This window comes from Lipomyces arxii (assembly GCF_038497795.1).
Source record: "Lipomyces arxii strain Phaff 12-163 unplaced genomic scaffold V1512scaffold_13, whole genome shotgun sequence".
Taxonomy (NCBI): domain Eukaryota; kingdom Fungi; phylum Ascomycota; class Lipomycetes; order Lipomycetales; family Lipomycetaceae; genus Lipomyces; species Lipomyces arxii.
In genome coordinates, this window is record NW_027117712.1 from 183,737 (window position 1) to 203,701 (window position 19,965).

Sequence of the window (19,965 nt, forward strand, 5' to 3'; positions counted from 1 at the left end):
GACATGAAAGTTTATAGGTAAGTTAAAATGCAAGTCTGCCAATTATGTCACTCCAGTATAAATGGCTAATAAGCCATTTTGTCACCCGAATAAAATGACTGGCACAATACAAACCTCAAAATTCAATTCTGCTCGAGGACAAACACCAAATTTATAGTCAAAATGTCGGATCTTTCATTGTTAATTCTTCAGACCCTTGACAATGGGCCAATTGAAGACACTTCAGTTGTTTTCCCTTCAATTGAGACCAATATCATGCAGGGTATGCTGGTTTTTGAAGTTGCCAGAGCAAAGACTAATGAACCAGGCACGTTGAGTTCATTGATGGCCAAGTCCATGATTGTGTTCAAGACAATTGAACAGGAACTTTGGACTTTAACTCCCGAAGCAGATGAGATTCTTGAGAAAGGAAGTCATGAGATTCGGTTGTTGGACGAAGTCACAAAGTCGCTTGAAGGGCTCAAGTTGGCAGATGTTCCTGTTTGTACTCTGTGCTTACTGTGTTATACTGTTTACTGAGTGGTATTAGAAGCTGCTGGGACAGGCGGGCAAGCTTGGACAGTTACGAGCGTTCAAGAATGGTTGGATTAAGAAAGATGGTGACAAATTGGTGTCAAATGTGTGTATTCTGCTATTGATATTGGACTATCTAACGGGCAGGTATCGTCAAAACCAGAGGATGTGACGGCAAAAGATCTTGGCATAATCAAACAAACCGGAACGCTTGATAACGCCAAAGAATTGGCCGAGTTGCGGAAACGGAAACTAATTGTCAAGGGAAAGAAGGTGTCGTATTCTGTTGAGAAAGGTCCCGAGTTTGCGCTTGAAATCAAGAAACTCGAGACAGATTTGACTCCAGAGATGATCCAGAGGTAGGGGTTCTATTGTTGTCATTGAGTTGTGCTAATAGACAAGCGGCGCATGGAAGACGGCAACGTTCAAACCATACAACTTCGACGCCGAGGGCGCACCCACTCAATCCGGCGCTCTGCACCCACTCAACAAAGTCCGTGAAGAATTTCGCCAAATTTTCTTCGCCATGGGGTTCACCGAGATGGCCACGAACCAGTATGTTGAGTCAGGGTTTTGGAATTTCGACACACTGTTTGTGCCGCAGCAGCACCCGGCACGCGATTTGCAGGACACGTTCTACATCAAAGACCCGATTGAGGCAGACGAGCCCGAAGACAAGACGTATTGGGAAAACATACACAAAGTGCACGAGCAAGGCGCGTTCGACTCGATCGGGTACAGGTACCCCTGGAGTGCGAAGGAGTCGCTCAGATTAGTCCTCCGAACACACACGACAGCCGTGTCGTCACGCGTTTTACACCAGCTTGCAAAGGATCCCAAGCCTGCGCGTTTCTTCTCGATTGACCGGGTGTTCCGGAACGAAGCTGTCGACGCGACGCATCTGGCAGAGTTCCACCAGATTGAAGGAGTCATTGCAGACTACAACCTCACGCTAGGTGACTTGATCGGATTCATGGACCGGTTCTTCACGCGGATGGGTGTCAGCAAGCTGCGGTTCAAGCCTGCGTATAACCCATACACCGAGCCTAGTATGGAGATTTTTGCGTGGCACGCCGGGCTGAACAAGTGGATCGAGATTGGCAATTCGGGCATGTTCAGGCCGGAGATGTTGGAGGCCATGGGATTGCCGAAAGGGTTGAAGGTGCACGGGTTCGGATTGAGTTTGGAGCGCCCGACGATGATCAAGTATGCGTTGTCCAATATTCGCGAGCTGGTGGGTCATAAGGTCAATCTCGACTTTATCGAGAACAACCCTGCAGTGAGATTAGATGAGGAACTTGTTTAGACGTAATGATGAATATAAAATACACATTTTTAAACTACAGACTTGACCTCGAAGAACCGTTTGAGGTAATAGACCTGGAAAATGCCAGAGCCCGCAACGACGCCGAGTTGAAACATGCTCCACCACTTGACCCTCGCGTTTGTAGACTCGGCTGTGTTCCTGTGCATGCGTTCTCTGACTAACAAATACTCCAATTCGTCTTTAACCTGTTCGACCACGACCCCCAAGTTCTTGATCTCGATCTCGAGCGGGTCGGCCGGGGTTTCAGACGCGTCGACAAAGACAACTCCGTGCACGTTGAACGCAACCTCTCGCGACACATAGCCTGACCCTTCATTCGAGAAACAGTACGTATACCGCCCGGACTCGACCGCGGTAAACGAAGCTTCGCCAAACGACACGTCTTTCTCTGACTTGACGATTTGATTCATAGGGTCACTGATCTGTTGTCGTCGTCGTCAGTGTTACGATTTATTTCATCTAGTTCGTCTTGACTTACCCAAAAATCAATCTCAAGAGACCCACTGCTGCCTTGACCGTCGTGATCTCCAACTTGATACGTGACTGACATTTGGTCGCCTCTTCGAAGGTCTTCGAAGAAGCATTCGCGTCCTTGAGCACCGAGCTTAACGTTGTGTGCAAGCGTAAAGTTTAAAAACGCCAGTAACAGTAACAGTACCCTGAATTGTGCCATTTTGTGTATGTGAATGAGATTGCGCGAAAGAAGGTCGACCAAGACGCACGGGAAGAACGTATTACAATTTAAGGGTTTCGTACTACAATCGCATTAATCTAAGGGTCTAGTATCACATTTTCTCTCCCTTGCGCACTTGATAGTCCACGTCCTCCCACTCCTCATAGAACGCCTGGAACATCCTGATTCCGAGTTCAACGTCATGCGAACCCGTACATGCTCTAATTGAATGCATTGCAAGCTGCGGGATACCCATGTCCACAGCCCGGCAGCCCATGGATGACGACAGCATTGGCCCGACCGTGCCTCCTGATCGTGAGTCGTTTCTAATCTGGAAGTACTGCAGTGTGTTGTTTGACCTACGTGCGACCTCTTCCACGAACGCGGTGCTCTCAGCATCTGTCGTCATGTGCCCGTTTGGGTCGCAAGAGACGGTCACACCGACATTGAGTCTCGGCGTGTGGTACTGCAAGTATGCGTTCATAAAGTTCGGGTTGACCGCGTGGATCACATCGGCCGAAATCAGGAACGAGTTGGCGTACGTCTGCTGCATCGTAGCCCCGTCTCCAAGCGCGTCGACCACACGAGTCAGTGCGCCTTCAAGAAGTCCACCACGGGCGCCCTGACGAAGCAAGCTGCCGATTTCCTCGTCGTCGAACAGCGCGACAACGTTAATGCTCGATCCTGTGACCGCGTACTCGTCAGCCGAGTTAAGCAGGCCGTTGACTGCTGCAAACGCACAGATTTTGTCGTCGATACGCGGGCAGAACAAAAATTCCTGGTCCAGACCGCCAACAGTGCCGCGCTGGGTGTCGAACAACTCCAGGTCGAAGTTCAGGATCGCAGAGACAGGGACGTCGAGCTGACGGGCAATCGTACGTAGTAACCTGATGTTGTGCTTTCCTGCCATCGGAGCAGACACCTCGTCCGGTCTAAGCTCGTTCTCGGCCGGGTCTTCAGGCTCGAGGCCGATGATTGGAGTCATGTTTGTTTCCTGGTTAAATGGGCCACTGGCTGCTCTTCCAAAGTGCGGTGCAAGCGTCGGGATTCTAGCGACAGGGTACGGCAGATGGAGCAGCTTTGTTTGAATGATGTCGCCTTCTTTCTTAATCACGACCCTTCCTCCGAGTCCGAGATCACGATCCCACCAAGTTCTACCGCATTAGCAGCGAAAGTGACAATAGTAAACAGTATACGTACGACGACATTGCACCAGCATACGGAGCAGCTCCGAGCTGAGTGTATCCCTCGACGACCGGTTTCTTCGATATCGGCTTGACCTTTGTCGCCAGGGCATCTATATGTGACGCAATCATGCCTGCTCCGTTCCCACCGACGTAGCGCGCACCAATAACAAATCCGACCAGCGACGACCCGTTCCGAGTCGTGAAGTACTTGCCTCCCTTGACCAGTTTGTTCTTCCACGACACCCGTTCAGACAAATACGTGAACCCGGCTTTGGTCAGTTCGTCTGCAAAGTACTCTGCCGCGTGATACGTAGTCGGATTCTGTTCAATAAAGTCAATAAACTTAGTCGTCGCAGGATCCACCGCGTTGGTCTTGGGCACGCTCCTGGTCGGTCTATCAGGCATCATCATGTTCGATGTGACATGGGTATCAGACGCGACCGGGTACTCGACTTCGACTGGCTCTTCGTCGAGCGAATTGCTCGGGTTCACGAAGTTGTCGACTGCAATTGAGTTTGATTTAAACGTCTGGAATGTCGGCAAACGCATGTTTCTTGTTGTGTGGTGAGATTCTCGTGATACTTCGCTACCTCGCGAGGGTGTTGGGACGAGATGACTGATAAGCCTTATGCCATATAATCTGAACAGTTATGCTATGAAATATATATAATGCCATTAAATACTAAAATACAGCCCATGCAAATGTTCTTTATAATACAATTTCTATCTCTCTTATTCTGCTCTGTTTTCTTCTGTGCTTTCTGTCATTGTCGTCGTTGAAATCGTCGTGGTAGTCGTCGTTGTCGCGGCAATCAACATGTCGTCAACCTTGCGCTTCTTGCTCGGCGTATCGACATCTCCTGGCCGTGGAGTCACGCACTCGTCGGTCACGTTCTCGTGCTCGACCGCATCACTCATCATGACTGCATCCGATGATACACCGCTCTCGTCGCGCCAGAACTTGGCCGGCCGCATGACCTTCCGCGCGGTGTAATACAGTCCACACGGATTACACAACACCTTCTCAATCAATGTCTTTTCTGCGTCCGGCACCTTGACCTTGCGCCACGTCGATGTCTTGATGTTGCCGCAGTTTTCGCAGTACCGGGGTACCCTCCCGAGTGCGAGGTCTTGCACTAAACTGGTGTGGATCCTATCTTTCGGCCGTTGCTTGGTTTTGTATTTCTCCGGCTCCTGCTTACTACTACTGCTGCCGTTGCTGATGCTGCTACTGTTACTATTTGTGGGTAATTCGGTCGGAGACGTGATGGGAGACGGTTTAGGCGTCTGCATTAACTCGTCAAAGCCATCAGTCGACACGGACGAGGATTTGTCGTTCTCGTCCGTCACGGTGTCAATTTCGCCCGTCGCGTCGACCTCGCCTGGCTCAACCACATCGGTCGACCCATCATCAAACCTATAAAACTCTCTCACAAACTCGCTTTCTAGTCCAGGTGTGTCCATGAACGCAGCATCGTCCAAGTTCAAAGCCGATGACATCAGCGCGTCGAATGCGGCCGTGTCAGGCGACATTTCAATCTCGCCGGTCCATGTTTTCGGGATTGCGTGGATAGCCGACGCAGCGCCTGCAAAGACGGGCGGTGACGACGCGAGCGCGGGCGAGTCAATGTACGGCGACGTCATTGATCCGACTGACGACGGCGGCGACGTTGGTGTCGCGGTCGCCCGGAGCAGGTTCTGTCGCTGAGGGAGCGCTGTTGTTAACGGCCTTGTGTTCTGGCGCGGTTTGCGAGGGCGCGGCTGCTGTTTTGGCGGAGGCGGCGGCGGTGGTTGGAGTGCGTTGACAGCCGACGTGTTCATGTCGTCAAGTGGCTGTCTCTGTTTTCTACTATTCGCGCTCACATTCGACCTTGGTCGCGGCCGTTTCGGCACCGGGGCGAGGTCAGGTAGCGCCGGCAGCCCGAAGAACGCGTCAAAGTCGGGGTCTTTTGTGTCTGGTTTGGTGTACGCCGGCTGGGCCAGAAGCGCGATTACGGCCTGGTTTGACGCGATGAACGCTGTCCAGGCTGACGGGTCGAATACGCCGGGCAGCAAAGCTGACAGCCGGCCGTAGAGCTGCATCGACCGCATGAACCGTGTTTGCGACGTGCCTGGGACTTGGCTTAACTTCAACGTGACTTCGAGCCCGGTGAAGAGTGTGCTTGTCGTGACTTTGCCGCAAACTGTTTGTTTGTCGCCCGAGTTTGGCGAAGATAACCCCCATGATAGTAGTCCATGGCCGACTAATGGGCCGTCGCGTTCAGAGCAATCTTTTGAATACACCGCGTAATCTGAGTCTGCATGCGCGACGAGCTCGGGTGATGCAGATGCGACAGCAGATAAACAGTACCGCAAGTCAAGCAGACCGAGTAAAGTGTCTGGATGTTCGGGATCAGGTAAAACCGTGACGTCGTATACAGTTGAAGACCGTGCTAAACATGTTGTTTGATGCTGGTCGAATGTGTAATAGACTTTGACTGTTTTGTTAGTACGTGGATACGAATAGAACAAAGTTAACGAACGGCGCATTTGCTTTGAACGCGAGTCTGAAGCCATTGAAGGAGAATTGAATGGTTAAAGTAAACAAGACGAAGACGCGTTGAGAGAGAGAAGTAGACGCGTTAAATGCCCTAACCCTGCTCATAATGAAAAGGGAAGAAAGTTTCCTATTTGAGTAATACGTCTAAACCTTCTTTTTTACTTTTGCATCGCGACTTTGTTTGCACGCAGCACATTCACACAGGAACAGGGATAGGATCAGGAACAATGGCGTATGTGGTGATGATAATATATAGTAAAGTGCTAATGAATAGGGAATATTTAAACAGACCAAGATCTGAACTTGGAGAACTTGAATTAGCCAAATTAGAAGAGTACGAGTTCTCCAATGGGCCGTTAAGTGTATTACAAGCAGCGGTGAAGAACAGATCACAGGTCTTGATTTCATGTCGGAATAATAAGAAGTTGCTTGCGAGAGTGAAGGCATTTGATCGGCATTCTAATATGGTTCTTGAGAATGTTAAGGAGGTTTGTTGTGTATGAAGTGATTGTGGTAGATTGAGTGCTGATGATTAGATGTGGACTGAGATACCGAGAACTGCGAAAGGAAAGAAAGGAAGAGCGGTTAATAAGGATAGGTTTATTAGTAAGATGTTTTTGAGGGGAGATTCGGTCATTCTTGTCTTGCGAAGTACTGCATAATCTAGTTGTGCTATACTATGCTGTGCTATACTATACTATACTATGCTATACTACTATATTATACACACTACACTGTCTCTATCACTACCATCTCTCGTGAATGCGTGACAGTACACAACGTATTACAATAAACACATCCATCATGTATTAACACAAAACCCTCGATTAATTACTCAAATAGAAGACTCAGGGTAAGGGCCACAAACTACTCGTCCATCGTCAGATCATCTCGTCATCGTAAGAAGCGATAACACAACAATGTCGCTCTATTTATACGCCAAAATGCTCGTAGTTGGGTCCGGCATCACTGGGTTTGGCGTATATTTATTTCGCACGACCGTTCCTACTGAAGAACAAGTCATTTCAGTATGTTAACTTCTAATCTCGTGTGTGTGTGAGAGCACTTTTTAACGTCGTAGCAATTCTCACCTGAGATCCGGCAACGTTATTTACAAGAACAAAAGTTTAGAGACAGTGAAAACGAGAAAGACGCGCTGTACGGGTTAATCCAAGCGAACGCGAACTCGAGCAGGCCGGCGTGGATGGTGGGTGAGAACGTTGAGGCACCGTGTGTTACTCGAGAAAAAGATAGGGCCGAATGGAGTACGCGCGCGCTCTTGCGGGCTCAAGAAGCAGCTCGGAATCGAATGCGTGAAGAGAGAGAAAGATTACAGTCGAATGAACCTACGAAGAAATGGTGGTAACAGAACAAACTAAATAAAATGAACTATAAAAGAATGTACTTTTTTTACAGCTTGGCCGCACTCGTCACGTTCGTGATGTCATCATAAAGTAACGTAGTCAAGAAATCCGCGTACTGTTCACCAGTAATCTGAGTCGCGAAATACTTCTCGGCAAGTTTAAACTTGCTACCTTTGCCTGCACTTGCGTCCAACTTCGCAGTCTCCTCACCCAAGATCTTGAGAGCGTAATCTTTTGTCACCTTGATACCTTCCGCAGTCGTGGTCTTGTGCTTGACCCACTGCCACAACTGCGACCGAGAAACTTCGGCCGTGGCAGCGTCTTCCATCAGGTAGTTAATGGGCACGCATCCGACTCCGCGTAACCACGCTTCCATGTACCCGAGTCCGATGTCCAGGTTCTTCCGAATGCCTTCCTCAGTCACTTTGCCCGGCACAGACGAGTCCAGCAACTCGGCCGCAGTCACGTCTGCCTCGGTCCGCTTAAACAACTGGTTCGGGGTCGGCATGTACTTGTTGAAGACCTCGGTCGCGATTGGCGCGAGAGCAGGATGCGCAACCCAAGTACCGTCATGGCCGGCAGTCACTTCACGCAGCTTGTCTTTGTACACGCCTTCCATTGCGATCTTGTTTGCGGCCAAGTCAGTCTTGATTGGAATCTGAGCCGCCATGCCGCCCATCGCATGCACGCCTCGCCGATGACACGTTTTGATTAGCAACTTGACGTATGCCTGCATGAACGGCGATGTCATGGTCACGTCGGATCTGTCCGGGAGCACGAACGCAGGGTTGTTGCGAAACTTCTTGATGAATGAGAAGATATAGTCCCATCGGCCGCAGTTCAATCCTGACGAATGTTCACGAAGCTCGTAAATGATCTCGTCCATCTCAAATGCTGCAACAATAGTCTCGATCAAGACTGTACCTCTGATTGTGCCTCGCGGTTGGCCAATCATATCTTGAGATAACTTAAACACGTCATTCCACAGTCTGGCTTCAAGATGCGATTCCATTTTTGGCAAATAGAAATAAGGACCAGATCCACGCTTGACAAGTTCAATTGCATTGTGGAAATAGTATAATCCAAAATCAAAGATCGAGCCCGAGATGGGTTCCCCATCGACCAAGAAATGCTTCTCCACCAAATGCCATCCTCTTGGTCTGACAATCAAAGTCGGTAGAGTCTTATCAGTCCGCAACTTGTACGCTTTTCCTCCAGGCACAGTAAAGTCGATTTGTTTTCTGATTGCGTCATACAAATTGACCTGTCCGCTCACAACATTTTCCCACGTCGGAGCAGTCGCATCCTCAAAATCTGCCATGTACGTCCAAACTTCTGAATTCAACGCGTTAATTACCATCTTCCTATCAGTCGGTCCTGTGATTTCAACTCTCCTATCAATTAATCCTGGTGCAGGAGGAGCGCCTTGCCATGTCGGATCTTCTCTAATTCCTTTCGTCTCAGGCAAGAAATCAGGTAGTTTGCCATTGTCAATCTCGACCTGTCTCTTCTCTCTTGCCTGTAATAACTCCTTCCTAGTCCCATTGAATGTCCTGTGAAGTAGCACTAAGAACCCAATTGCTTCTGGTGTCAGTACTGTCTTGTACGAGTCTTCAATGTTCCCCAGAATCTGAACAGCTGCGACTAAAGGTTTAATGTCAATTGTTTCAACCATTTTATCGTGACTCTTATTGTGAGTGTATTTGTGTGTGTGTATGCGTGTGTGTATGTGTGTGTATGAGTAAATGACGTTCTTGTCGGGTCGAAGAGTATTTATTACGGATAACCGGACACACTCTGCGGGGTTCCCGCCTTCCTCGGCTCTGATCCGGTAACCGCGTGTACAATACCCTCGCGCTTACACAGCGGTCCACCGGATCTTGTCTACGCGCTATGAACACGGATCTACGCATCTACGCATCTACGCTATACGAGTACGACGAAAATACGCAAGTACGCTCTATAATCTAATTCAACACTAAAAACTACTCTCTCGACACATCCCGACCAAACATCTTGACCTTGAGCCAGTCCATGATGACCAACATCTTGTTCCGCGTAGAAAACACCATTGACACGTAGGCCGAACGCCAAAACAAGTACGTCAGCTGCCCGGAAGATGTCAGGTTGTTTCCCTCACCCCACGTAACATCGGCAATAGCCTTGTCAGAACCAATGTACGCAAGCGAACCCTGATGCGTGTACTGGAACGGCATCAACCGCTTGGACCGGCGAAGCACCTTGGCCTTGCTCTCAATCTCGGAAGCGATGGCTTTCTTGTCCTCTACAACACCGGTCGCGTGACCAAGATCTTCAAGGTGCGCAATTTCTTCTTCAAGCGCCTGGGTCTTGGCCATGGTGTTGAACAAACGCGCAAGATACGCGCCCTGCTGAGTAGCAACCTGGGCAGTAGGAGCATACTTGGTAGCAGCACAGTCACCAAGAGCCCAGATGCCCTCGGTGCCGTTGACAACCAAGTAGTCATTGACCTCAAGTCCACGACGGGCCTTGGCCTGGTCAGGGATCTTTGTCATCAAGTCGCGCACGACTGCTCGAGGAGCGTTACCAGTAGCCCAGACAAGGAGTCCGTAGGGAAGTTCGACCATTGACTTTGTTCCATCAGGCGACGTGACTTCGGCATGAATGGCCTTGTCGGTCACCTTCTTGACCATAGTCTTTGTCAGTACGTCAATCTTCTCGTCCTTGAATGTCTTTTCAGTGTAGTTAATCAATTGCTTCGAAAACGAAGGTAGAACGTTGGGCAAGGCCTCAATCAAAGAAACATGGAAATCGGTAGCAATCTCGGGGACCCACTTGCGCAAGTCCTCTTCAAAGAAATCCTGGAGTTCGCCAGCAAACTCGACACCAGTAGGGCCGCCACCGACGACGACCATATGCAACAACCGCTTCTTCTCGTCCTCAGTCTGGTCCTTGAATGTCGCGGTCTCGATGCAGTCCATGATTCTTGTCCTGATCTTTTGCGCGTCTGCAATTTCCTTCAAGAAGCACGCATTTTCCTGCACACCGGGGATTCCGAACGTCGAGTTCTGTGCGCCAACACCGATAACAAGGTAGTCGAACGGCACAGACGTCTCTGCGATGTCGCCTTTGACTTCCGAGTCGTCACGAACGGTCAATACACGATTGACATGGTCAATCTTTGTGCACTCTGCCTCGTAAAACGTGACTGCAGTTTTCTTGTGGCGAAGAATGTGACGAAGGGGTTCCATGATTGAGCGATGCTCAATTGTACCGGTAGTGCACGAGGGCAAAAGAGGAGTAAAGAGAAAGAAGTTACGGGGGGAAATCACGACGACGTTGTAGTTTTCAGTGTCGAGTTTCTTCAAGAGCGAGACCGAGCCCCATCCGGAGCCTGGTTGATTAGAACTGAAATGATAAAACAGATAAAGGAGGACATACCGAGGACGACAAGGGTCTTCTTAGAAGGGTCTGGCGGTGGTTGCTCAGAGGGATGGCGGCCATCATAGATTCCGTACGCGACCGTAGCGATACCGACCAAAGCAGAACCGTACGTCAAGCGCCAGATGAATTTGCCCACACGTGAGAAGGTTGATTTTTTTGGCTTTGGCGCAGGCGTAGCCGCGTCAACAGCATACGCACGAAGGGAACCACTACTAACAATGGCAACACCGGCGAACCTGCGCGCGGCGAAACCGGTCAATGGTCTTGCGACGACTGACCTAATTAAGTTCATGATTGGTCAAAGGGAGGATAAGAGAAGAGGGAGAGAGTGTGGCAGACAATAAAGAGAGAAAAGAAGAAGAAGAGGAAGTGGAAGAAGAAAGCGGGTATTTGACCGGGGACGACGACGACGACGGCCGTAGCAGTTGGGTTAGGGTAGGGTTAAGTGTACGGGCGAATGGGAGTAATTCCATTAGTTGATTGACTATTCGGTTTAGATAGTCTGTCTAGTTTATCTAGATTATCTAGATTATCGTATAGTATACTGTATAGTATACTGTATAGTATATTGTATAGTATATTGTACAGTATATCGTATAGTGCGTGTAGTATGTAGTATGTAGTATGTATACATAGTGAACATGGAGTATTCAGGCTATAGCAAATAACCGGACATTACATAATATCATATACAATAATATTGCATTATATTTATAATAATAATACAATAACATAATGATATAATATAATAATATAAATAGCACAAACATTTCAGTGTAAACAAGACCGGACATATTCAAAAGGCATCGGGAATAGATACGGAATTGCCTAATTAAGTATTCTTAATACATTGAAAGTGCACTATACCCTTGATTTTACACACACCATACTGCACTCTACTATTCCCTACTGCTACTGCTACTCAACTGCTACTCTACTGCTACTACTACGTACTATATACTACACTTCACATTACATACTACAGTAGCATACACCATATACATGTTATAGGGCATTACGATATACAGTGCATAATCATGCACGATATTACAATGGCATAGAATGCATAGAATGCGTAGAATGCGTAGAATGCGTAGAATGCGTAGAATGCGTAGAATGGAAAATACTAATAGTCAAGACTACTATTGCACAGATCCTGAATAGCAATCACTCTGTAGAGTGTAACAATATGAGAGTATGAGTACAGTAAATATTGATTATGTCATATATACATGCTTAACGATTCTACTGAATTAGCATCACGAAATAACCCCGAACGCGTAATAAGTACCTTGACAAATCCAATATCCTTCGAATACTCTCTGAAGCATTGTCTGCAAATATCTAATCCGTACTTGCGAATCAATCCAGCCTGGTGAGCACACACTCGGCTATTGTTCTCATTAGCCCTGTTCTACTCCTCTCACTGTAGCAGACAAACACTCACCACTGACGAGATCCCTTTCCGTACTTTCTTGGATGTGAAAACCAAATCTTTTCGTGTGCCATGTTTGATATGTGCTTGTGCTTGTGCTTGTGCCTGTGAAGGACTAAAATGATCGTGAATGTTCAATCGAGTCGCCTGCAACTGCCCGAGCGGCTCAAGCAGTCACGACCACTTTCATACCCTGAGCCCTCATTGTGTCACGTGAGCTGCTTATGTCAGCTGTAAACATTGGCATCGCATGCGAATACGCGAATACGCGAATACGCAAATAAAAGAATAAAAGAGTAACGAGAATGGGCAGAGATTCAAGTAGATCACACATTCATTTGACCCAACCGCGATCAGCCGAGTTCTTTGAAGAGTGGCTAACGCATTCACTCCCAGACGACGTCATTACAATCCCACCTGAGTTCGAGCCCATTAACCCTGAGGACGAGGACGATGTTGTGCCGGACCAGCATGCTGCGTTTGGTATCTTACTATCACAACTGAGACGGTACAGACCTGCAGCGTACACTGCCGCACTACACGGTGGATCTATTTCTGCATCTTCTGCTGCGTCTGCTGCTGCTGCGATCGCGAGTGCATCACCGGGCTCGCTTCCAATGTCGTTCTTGAACGCGTCGGCGTGGAAAGATTTGGATTTGCAGGGGTTTCTGGATACAGGGCCACAGCATGATGAGGTCGGGATTAAGACTGACGCGAAATTTGCTAGGATCTCGTCCGTAGCGGAGTATTATCGTGATAGACAGGATGGAAGTGATGAGAGGCGGTATCGGAGACATAGGTAGATTTATTTTAGGCGTATAAAGTGTATAGTAGGCGTACAAGAACATGCAATGGCGTATGGTTAATGTATATTTATTCTGCAAATTTTGCGTATGTCTTGGGCGCATACGCATGCTCCAGTCGTACACTCACTCATTCACACGCACACACATACGTACGTGTCCCACACACACACATACGTACGTGTCCCACACACACACATGAAGTACTACATCTTCGGACACCCAATCTCCCACTCTCTGTCTCCTACAATCCACAATGCGGCCTTCAAGTATCTCGGTCTAGACAGTAAATACTATCTTTACGACCTCCCAAAATTCGACTCTGGTCTTGTCAAGAGCGTTATCACTTCGGACTCATTTGGCGGCGCGAGTGTGACTGTGCCTCACAAACTCGACATCATTTCCGTGTTGGATGAAATAACTCCGAGCGCGAAGGTGATTGGCGCTGTCAACACGATAATCGTGAGGGATGGCAAGTTTGTGGGTGATAATACAGACTGGACTGGCATTCTGGACTGTGTCCAGGCCGTGAGCACGACTGAGCCAAAGAATGGACTTGTTATTGGAGCTGGTGGAGCTGCTCGGGCTGCTGTGTATGCGTTGAGTAAACTTGGATTGAAGTCGATTTACATTTACAACCGGACCGTGTCGAAAGCTGAAGAGTTGAAGGAAGAGTTTAAGGCGGTAGATATTGGCTTGACTGTCGTTCACTCGCTTGACGCGTCGACGTGGCCAGGATACGAACGCGAAGTTGAAGGCGAAGGCGAAGGCTACGAAGGCGTGCAAGTCATTATAGGGAACGTACCAGGGGACGCGATGAGTAGTTTTCCTAGTAGTTTGTTCACGTCGCGGACAGGAGTATTAGTTGAGATGGCATACAAACCAGACGTGACGCCTTTAATGAAGGCATGTCCTAATGAATGGACCGTTGTTCGAGGGACGGACGTGTTGTTAGGACAAGGTTATGAACAGTTTCGATTGTGGACTGGGCTTGAACCACCAAAGAAAGTCATGAGAGATGCTCTTGAGCAGGAGGTTCTTGCTCGTGCCATTTGATTGTGTGAGTGTAGTGTTAATATATACATTGTATACAATGTATACGAGATGTACAATGTATACAATATACAATATACAATATACAATATACAATACAGGGGTAAAGACATAAAAACATCTACGCCGACGTGATGCGGCTCTTCACAAGATGCAACAATCACCATGGGATCAAATCCCAGAGGCGGTTCCTGAAGATTTCAATACGCGTCCGCTGTTTCTAGACTCTCCTTCATCGTCTGAATCTTCAGGTTCGCTTCCTCGTGCAGACTCAAGAGACTCGCAAGGTTCTCACGATGATCGTCACCACCACCACCACCACCACCACATCATCACCACCACTCACACAGAGATGACGGCCACGATCACAACGAATTCACGATTACGAAGTCTGCGTCGCAAGTCTGGGTTTCTGGTCGCAGCACCTAAAGTACGTCCACCGTCGAGCGTAGGAATGGTCATGGAGTATCCAGATGGACTGTACGTCGTACGCAACGTCAAGATTGGACGTAAAGGACCGAATTCGCGTCCGCAAGTGCAGCCGGTGTCGACCAAGTTCGGAGCAAGGAAGTCAAGTAAACAAAAGAGCGCGTCTACGCTGAGTATGTCATCGGATGAATACGACGAAGACGATCAGTTTGAACAGGTCAAACCGAGAGAGAGAAGTTATACCGAGCGCGACAGTAGAAGGATATCAAGTTTACTGCCTAGTGCTGCTGTGATGACCAACGCGTCGTCAATTGATACTGAAGTGATTGATATTCATTCTACACAGTTTTACGATGAATGTACTCGAGTGGCTCATGAATTGTCAATGATCCTGACCAACATTGACATGACCATGTCTGAAGTGTTTAGGGACTACATGACCGAGCTGAAGACTGGAAGAATAGTTGAGAATAAGAACGAAAACGGTGATATTCTGTTCACGATGGCTGAATGGTGTGAACGATTACTGAGTTCAATCAATATTTCTGATCAACTGATCTTTGCTCTGTATTCTGCGTCTGCAGAGCAAGGCTACCACCGTGCTGAAGCAAAACTAGGCGCTGTCTACGAACATGGCCAGTTACATCAACATCGTGACTTGACACTGAGCGTACGATGGTACATTACGTCTGCTAAACACGGCAATCCTGACGGCCAATTGGCAACTAGCGACGCGTATAGATTCGGGATCCCGGGCATTGTTGACCAGAACTACAGAAACGCTTATATTTGGGCATTGAAATCAGCATCAACGGGTCATCCAGCTGGATTGTACGCTGTTGCGTCTTGCATTGAACATCAAATTGGCGTTGGATACTCTCAAAGCATGATGTTTGAGAACTATATCAAGGCCTATCGTGAGTTTCCCTTCTTTCTCTCTACTGTGTACTAATATTTAGGCGCTGGAGATCTTCCTGCCAAAGTCAGGTTACAATCTCCTGACGCACTTTTTGCAATTGAAACAGATTCGCATTTACAACTGCTCTACGCCAGTTGACATGTGTATTCAGCGTGACGTGTGTGTATGTATGTGTGTATGTGTGTATGTGTGTGTGTGTGTGTGTGTATGTATGTACGTACGTATGTATGTATGTATGTATGGTGAATAGAGTGCATGGATCCCCAAAATAGTAAAGTAACAAGTAACAACACCGCATCTTCACAGACAACCTCAGAGACCCGTCACTCACTCTTCAAAACCACATATAAACAAAATGTCACGATATCCAAACCAACGTCAACGACCACAGCAGGATTTCTTATATGACTCGGAATTCGCTTCTGGACCGTATCCGAATGCACGTCCTGTACCCGCGTACGCTCAAAATCAGTACAGACCTCGTCCACAACCACAACCACAACCACAGCATCAACGACTATTCAAGAAACAAGACGCGTTTGATCCGATGTACGATGGTGACGATGTCGATTATGATGAATATCCAGTCAGACAGCAACAGCAGCAACAACAACGACAACTCGAGCACGGCATGGCAAGACTAGATCTCTACCAGCAAAGGCAGTATCCAACTCCACCACCACACGCAGTTAGAGGAGGAAGAGGAGGGTATAGAACTAGACCACCGACCAGAGGAATGCCACGATCTGCGTCAGGACCGATCCAGGCCCGGCCAGCGTACGCTCAAAGACAGACACAGCGCCAAGGAAGTTTGCAGTATGATTACCCCCCTACGCATACGCCACAATACTCTCAGTACGCCCAGTACACTGAAGACACTCAGTATACTCAAGAGCAAGACCAAGACCAAGACCGAGACCAAGACCAAGAACAAGATCAAGATCCTCAGAGCACAATTCCTAAAGAAACACAGGATACAAAGACTCAAGAAGACGAAGTAGACGATGTGTTAAACATGTACATGCCAGCCGACCCTGCCTCATCAAATTCAAGTACGGAATCAGAGCCACGAACAGTATCGCCATCAGTACCAGTACAGACTCAGAAATCAGAAGACCAGTACAGGAGATATCCGCCACAGCAGCAGCCGTATAGAGGATTACAACAACCTCCAAGACTACAGCAGCAACAACAGCAACAACAGCAACAACAAGGCAGGATGCGTCAAGAGTGGGAGAATAGAGCTATGCCACCGGATCGAAGAAGACAAGAGTATAGACCACAAGCTTACCCTCAATCATATCAAGGTCCTGGTCTTGGTCCTGGTCCTCAAAGTCCTTACTACCAAAAACCTCCAACAGTCTCAAATCTTCGCCCTCAAAGTCCAACTTTCAAAGGACCTCCTTATCAAGATTATGGCCCTCAAGGACCGCCTGCTGGCTCAGGTCCTCGTCCTCAAAGTCCAGCTTTTATAGGACCTCCACCGACTGGGTTGGGTCCTGGAGGTCCTCAAAATCCGCTTTATCAAGGTCCACCGCCTACAAGTTTAAACCCCCGTCCTCAGAGTCCAGGGTTTAAAGGACCTCCATATCTAGGCCCTGGTCCTCAAGGCTTGCCTTATCAAGGTCCGCCTACAAGTCTAAATACTCGTCCGCAAAGTCCAGGTCCAGGTTTTAAAGGACCCCCTTATCTAGGTCCTGGTCCGCAAGGGCCGCCTACCGGTCTAGGTGGTCCTCAGAGTCCAGGTTTGAATCGGTCTCAGAGTCCGGGTTATGTAGGCTTCCAAAATTCTCAAGGCAGTCCGCTAGTGCCACCAGGCCAACAGCGACTACCACAACAGCCACCACAGCAGCAGCAACAGCGTCTACCACAACAGCAGCAACAGCAGCAGCAACGACCGGTGCAAGTACAAAGACCGGTTCGGTCCGACTCCTCACAGCAAATTCGTGATAAACCTGAACCTGTTGCAAAAGATGCTTTGCGGAGCGACTCGAGAAACGACACTACATCGAAGCCAAGTAAACACCATCCTGCACCGGTACGACAGTACACTCCCGCGTCCGCAATGGCGGCCGCGTTAGCGCTACTTCCTCCTGACCCTTCAATCATCGTCCCACCTGCCGTGACTGTCGCGTCGCTCGAGTCCGCTAAGCAGCGTGCTAAAGCTGCGAAAAACGACCACGCCGTGCAACTCGAGTACGCAGTCGCGCTTGTCGAGGCTGCCAATTCGCCGACCGTCCCGTCTCAAGCCGGCAAGCTTGAGCCCAAAGTCGCGCGCAAGAACGTGGACAAGTACATCGCCGATGCCCACAAGCTGATCAAGAAGCTCGTCGGGAAACCGTACCCACCTGCAGTATACTACTACGGCACGTGTTACGGTCCGACTGGCAAGCTTGGGCTGGAACCGAGTCGCGAGAAAGAGTACGAGTATTACAAGAAAGCGTCGAAGCTTGGACACCCGGAGGCAAGTTACCGGACCGCCGTGTGTCTTGAGATGGGCAGCGGCGTCAAAAAGGATGAAGCCAAGGCTCTCGGATATTACAAACTGGCAGCGCAGCAGGGGGATACTGCGTCGATGTACAAGATTGGGATGATCAACCTGCGAGGCGGGCTGGGACAAGTCCAGTCGACGTCGGAAGCGCTGATCTGGCTCAAACGGGCGGCGGACCATGCCGACGCGGAGAACCCGCACGCATTGTTTGAGCTTGCTCGGTTGTACGAGACCGCGGACGGTACAAACGGGTTCTTATCCCATGACGAGAAGATGGCGCTTGAGTACTACGCCAAAGCCGCGAGTTTAGGGTACCTTCCTGCGCAATATAAGATGGGCGCCGCGCACGAGTACGGCACGCTTGGGTGCGAGATTGATGCGAAACGTAGCGTCGCGTGGTATGCCCGGGCGGCACAGAAAGGCGACGCGAACGCGGAGCTCGGGTTGAGTGGGTGGTACCTTACCGGTGCGGACGACGTTTTACCGCGGTCCGAGACTGAGTCGTATTTGTGGGCGCGACGGGCGTCAGAGAAGGGGCTTGCGAAGGCTGAGTACGCGGTTGGGTATTTTATGGAGAACGGGATCGGAACGACCGCGAACATGCACGAGGCAGTCAAGTGGTATAAGAAGGCAGCAGGTGAGTCGTTGTTTCTGGTTTTTGAGTTGACTAATTGTGTAGCTCAGCAGTATCCTAAGGCAGTCAGTCGGTTACGAGATTTGAATACGTAGTGAGAGTTGTATTGTATGTATTGTATGTATTGTATGTATTGTATGTATTGTATTGTATTGTATAATAGAAGGATGTTACCCTACTTAACATGATATCAACGCATCACGGTCGACACAATCGCATACAGAAAACGACCACGACGACGACATGGCGAACGCAAAAGAACGCGAAGAAGTCGCAAAGAAATACGATTTCTACGAGTTAATTGTGAGTATTTGTGCATGCTACTGTGACTGAGCTAATGTCAGGGCGTAAATGACAGCGCCGAGTCAAGTGAGATCAGACGGGCGTATCGTCGGGCAGCATTGAAGTATCATCCAGACAAGAACTCAGGCGCCATAGCGGTTGAGAAGTTTCACGCGTTGAGTATTGCGAATGAAGTGTTACTAGACGACGAACTCCGCCGCGAGTATGACAATAAACGAGGCGCGAAGAAACGAGAGCAGGAACGACATGCTGCGTTTGATTTGAAGCGACGGCAGGGGAAGGAAGAGTTGGAGAGAAGAGAAGAGAAGGAGAAGAGGAAGAGAAAGAGAAAAGAAGGTGAGGGAAGTAGGAATAGACCGAAGAGCTGGACTGAGGAGAAGGAAGATGAATTGGAGGCGAAAGTTGTTCGATTGCAGGCTCAGAGCGCTATGTTGTGTGCTCAAAGAGATGCGAGGTTGCGTGTTCGCAGTGTGAAGTGATTTGTGTGTGCATCGTATATATGTGTGCGTATGCGTGCGTATGTGTATGCGTGCGTATGCGTGTGCGTGCATACTCATACGTATGCCATTCAATGCTTGACAGTGACAGTTGGCATGGTCAATCCTCGTCTGTTTTGCTACGCTGCAATAGACTATAGTCTATAGTCAGTCTATAGTCAGTCTATAGTCGGTCTGTAGTCAGTCTAAGTCTACTGAATAGCCCGACGCAGTCACTGTCACAGTATAGTGTCAGTCGAAGTCTATACACTGTACTTAATGGCTATTACTATATATTAGACTATATTATATCGTGTATTATCATAATAAGTATGTATTGTATTGTATGAAACGTACTATAATACACAATTTCCTCATAATAAAATCAGCCGCTCG

General features: G+C 48.6%; 14 protein-coding genes across 14 annotated transcripts; 8 read left to right on the plus strand and 6 right to left on the minus strand.

Annotated features, from left to right (window-relative positions):
- Window positions 1–54: 54 nt before the first annotated feature.
- On the plus strand, window positions 55–1,858 carry V1512DRAFT_265330 (tRNA synthetases class II core domain (F)-domain-containing protein). Its single transcript, XM_066916868.1, has 5 exons — window positions 55–262; window positions 308–480; window positions 530–619; window positions 661–872; window positions 916–1,858. The coding sequence occupies exons 1-5, from the start codon at window positions 163–165 to the stop codon at window positions 1,817–1,819; spliced, it is 1,479 nt and encodes a 492-aa protein (XP_066770494.1). The 5' UTR covers window positions 55–162; the 3' UTR covers window positions 1,820–1,858.
- V1512DRAFT_227786 (emp24/gp25L/p24 family/GOLD-domain-containing protein) lies at window positions 1,740–2,525 on the minus strand. Its single transcript, XM_066913877.1, has 2 exons — window positions 2,319–2,525; window positions 1,740–2,262 (listed from the first exon to the last, which is right to left on the minus strand). Exons 1-2 carry the CDS (start codon window positions 2,511–2,513, stop codon window positions 1,849–1,851), a joined length of 609 nt encoding a protein of 202 aa, XP_066770495.1. The 5' UTR covers window positions 2,514–2,525; the 3' UTR covers window positions 1,740–1,848.
- Window positions 2,526–2,580: 55 nt separating this feature from the next.
- Window positions 2,581–4,275, minus strand: V1512DRAFT_265335 (peptidase M18). Its single transcript, XM_066916869.1, has 2 exons — window positions 3,714–4,275; window positions 2,581–3,667 (listed from the first exon to the last, which is right to left on the minus strand). Exons 1-2 carry the CDS (start codon window positions 4,247–4,249, stop codon window positions 2,626–2,628), a joined length of 1,578 nt encoding a protein of 525 aa, XP_066770496.1. The 5' UTR covers window positions 4,250–4,275; the 3' UTR covers window positions 2,581–2,625.
- Window positions 4,276–4,354: 79 nt separating this feature from the next.
- Window positions 4,355–6,271, minus strand: V1512DRAFT_265337 (uncharacterized protein). Its single transcript, XM_066916870.1, has 2 exons — window positions 6,223–6,271; window positions 4,355–6,177 (listed from the first exon to the last, which is right to left on the minus strand). The coding sequence occupies exons 1-2, from the start codon at window positions 6,254–6,256 to the stop codon at window positions 4,433–4,435; spliced, it is 1,779 nt and encodes a 592-aa protein (XP_066770497.1). The 5' UTR covers window positions 6,257–6,271; the 3' UTR covers window positions 4,355–4,432.
- A 118-nt stretch (window positions 6,272–6,389) lies between these two features.
- V1512DRAFT_227792 (uncharacterized protein) lies at window positions 6,390–7,047 on the plus strand. The gene is made up of 3 exons (XM_066913878.1): window positions 6,390–6,471; window positions 6,514–6,727; window positions 6,776–7,047. The coding sequence occupies exons 1-3, from the start codon at window positions 6,467–6,469 to the stop codon at window positions 6,899–6,901; spliced, it is 345 nt and encodes a 114-aa protein (XP_066770498.1). The 5' UTR covers window positions 6,390–6,466; the 3' UTR covers window positions 6,902–7,047.
- Window positions 7,048–7,136: 89 nt separating this feature from the next.
- V1512DRAFT_277163 (uncharacterized protein) lies at window positions 7,137–7,661 on the plus strand. The gene is made up of 2 exons (XM_066917897.1): window positions 7,137–7,267; window positions 7,321–7,661. The coding sequence occupies exons 1-2, from the start codon at window positions 7,160–7,162 to the stop codon at window positions 7,603–7,605; spliced, it is 393 nt and encodes a 130-aa protein (XP_066770499.1). The 5' UTR covers window positions 7,137–7,159; the 3' UTR covers window positions 7,606–7,661.
- V1512DRAFT_265343 (malate synthase) lies at window positions 7,597–9,373 on the minus strand. The gene has a single exon (XM_066916871.1). The coding sequence runs from the start codon at window positions 9,276–9,278 to the stop codon at window positions 7,650–7,652; it is 1,629 nt and encodes a 542-aa protein (XP_066770500.1). The 5' UTR covers window positions 9,279–9,373; the 3' UTR covers window positions 7,597–7,649.
- Window positions 9,374–9,549: 176 nt separating this feature from the next.
- On the minus strand, window positions 9,550–11,318 carry V1512DRAFT_287344 (pyridine nucleotide-disulfide oxidoreductase-domain-containing protein; the record flags this gene model as incomplete). Its single annotated transcript, XM_066918109.1, has 3 exons — window positions 9,550–10,976; window positions 11,024–11,235; window positions 11,263–11,318. The coding sequence occupies 3 exons, from the start codon at window positions 11,316–11,318 to the stop codon at window positions 9,589–9,591; spliced, it is 1,656 nt and encodes a 551-aa protein (XP_066770501.1). The 3' UTR covers window positions 9,550–9,588.
- Window positions 11,319–12,086: 768 nt separating this feature from the next.
- V1512DRAFT_277166 (40S ribosomal protein uS14) lies at window positions 12,087–12,815 on the minus strand. The gene is made up of 3 exons (XM_066917898.1): window positions 12,474–12,815; window positions 12,318–12,417; window positions 12,087–12,271 (listed from the first exon to the last, which is right to left on the minus strand). The coding sequence occupies exons 1-3, from the start codon at window positions 12,533–12,535 to the stop codon at window positions 12,263–12,265; spliced, it is 171 nt and encodes a 56-aa protein (XP_066770502.1). The 5' UTR covers window positions 12,536–12,815; the 3' UTR covers window positions 12,087–12,262.
- On the plus strand, window positions 12,767–13,264 carry V1512DRAFT_254258 (uncharacterized protein; the record flags this gene model as incomplete). The annotated part of the gene is made up of 1 exon (XM_066914770.1): window positions 12,767–13,264. One exon carries the CDS (start codon window positions 12,767–12,769, stop codon window positions 13,262–13,264), a length of 498 nt encoding a protein of 165 aa, XP_066770503.1.
- A 198-nt stretch (window positions 13,265–13,462) lies between these two features.
- V1512DRAFT_254259 (shikimate-5-dehydrogenase) lies at window positions 13,463–14,320 on the plus strand (the record flags this gene model as incomplete). The annotated part of the gene is made up of 1 exon (XM_066914771.1): window positions 13,463–14,320. One exon carries the CDS (start codon window positions 13,463–13,465, stop codon window positions 14,318–14,320), a length of 858 nt encoding a protein of 285 aa, XP_066770504.1.
- A 153-nt stretch (window positions 14,321–14,473) lies between these two features.
- On the plus strand, window positions 14,474–15,934 carry V1512DRAFT_265348 (uncharacterized protein). Its single transcript, XM_066916872.1, has 2 exons — window positions 14,474–15,663; window positions 15,706–15,934. The coding sequence occupies exons 1-2, from the start codon at window positions 14,670–14,672 to the stop codon at window positions 15,801–15,803; spliced, it is 1,092 nt and encodes a 363-aa protein (XP_066770505.1). The 5' UTR covers window positions 14,474–14,669; the 3' UTR covers window positions 15,804–15,934.
- A 362-nt stretch (window positions 15,935–16,296) lies between these two features.
- Window positions 16,297–18,885, plus strand: V1512DRAFT_210117 (uncharacterized protein; the record flags this gene model as incomplete). Its single annotated transcript, XM_066913495.1, has 4 exons — window positions 16,297–16,752; window positions 16,903–17,116; window positions 17,171–18,793; window positions 18,836–18,885. The coding sequence occupies 4 exons, from the start codon at window positions 16,297–16,299 to the stop codon at window positions 18,883–18,885; spliced, it is 2,343 nt and encodes a 780-aa protein (XP_066770506.1).
- Window positions 18,886–18,988: 103 nt separating this feature from the next.
- Window positions 18,989–19,956, plus strand: V1512DRAFT_42183 (DnaJ domain-containing protein). Its single transcript, XM_066918373.1, has 2 exons — window positions 18,989–19,093; window positions 19,135–19,956. Exons 1-2 carry the CDS (start codon window positions 19,034–19,036, stop codon window positions 19,570–19,572), a joined length of 498 nt encoding a protein of 165 aa, XP_066770507.1. The 5' UTR covers window positions 18,989–19,033; the 3' UTR covers window positions 19,573–19,956.
- The last annotated feature ends 9 nt before the right edge of the window (window positions 19,957–19,965 follow it).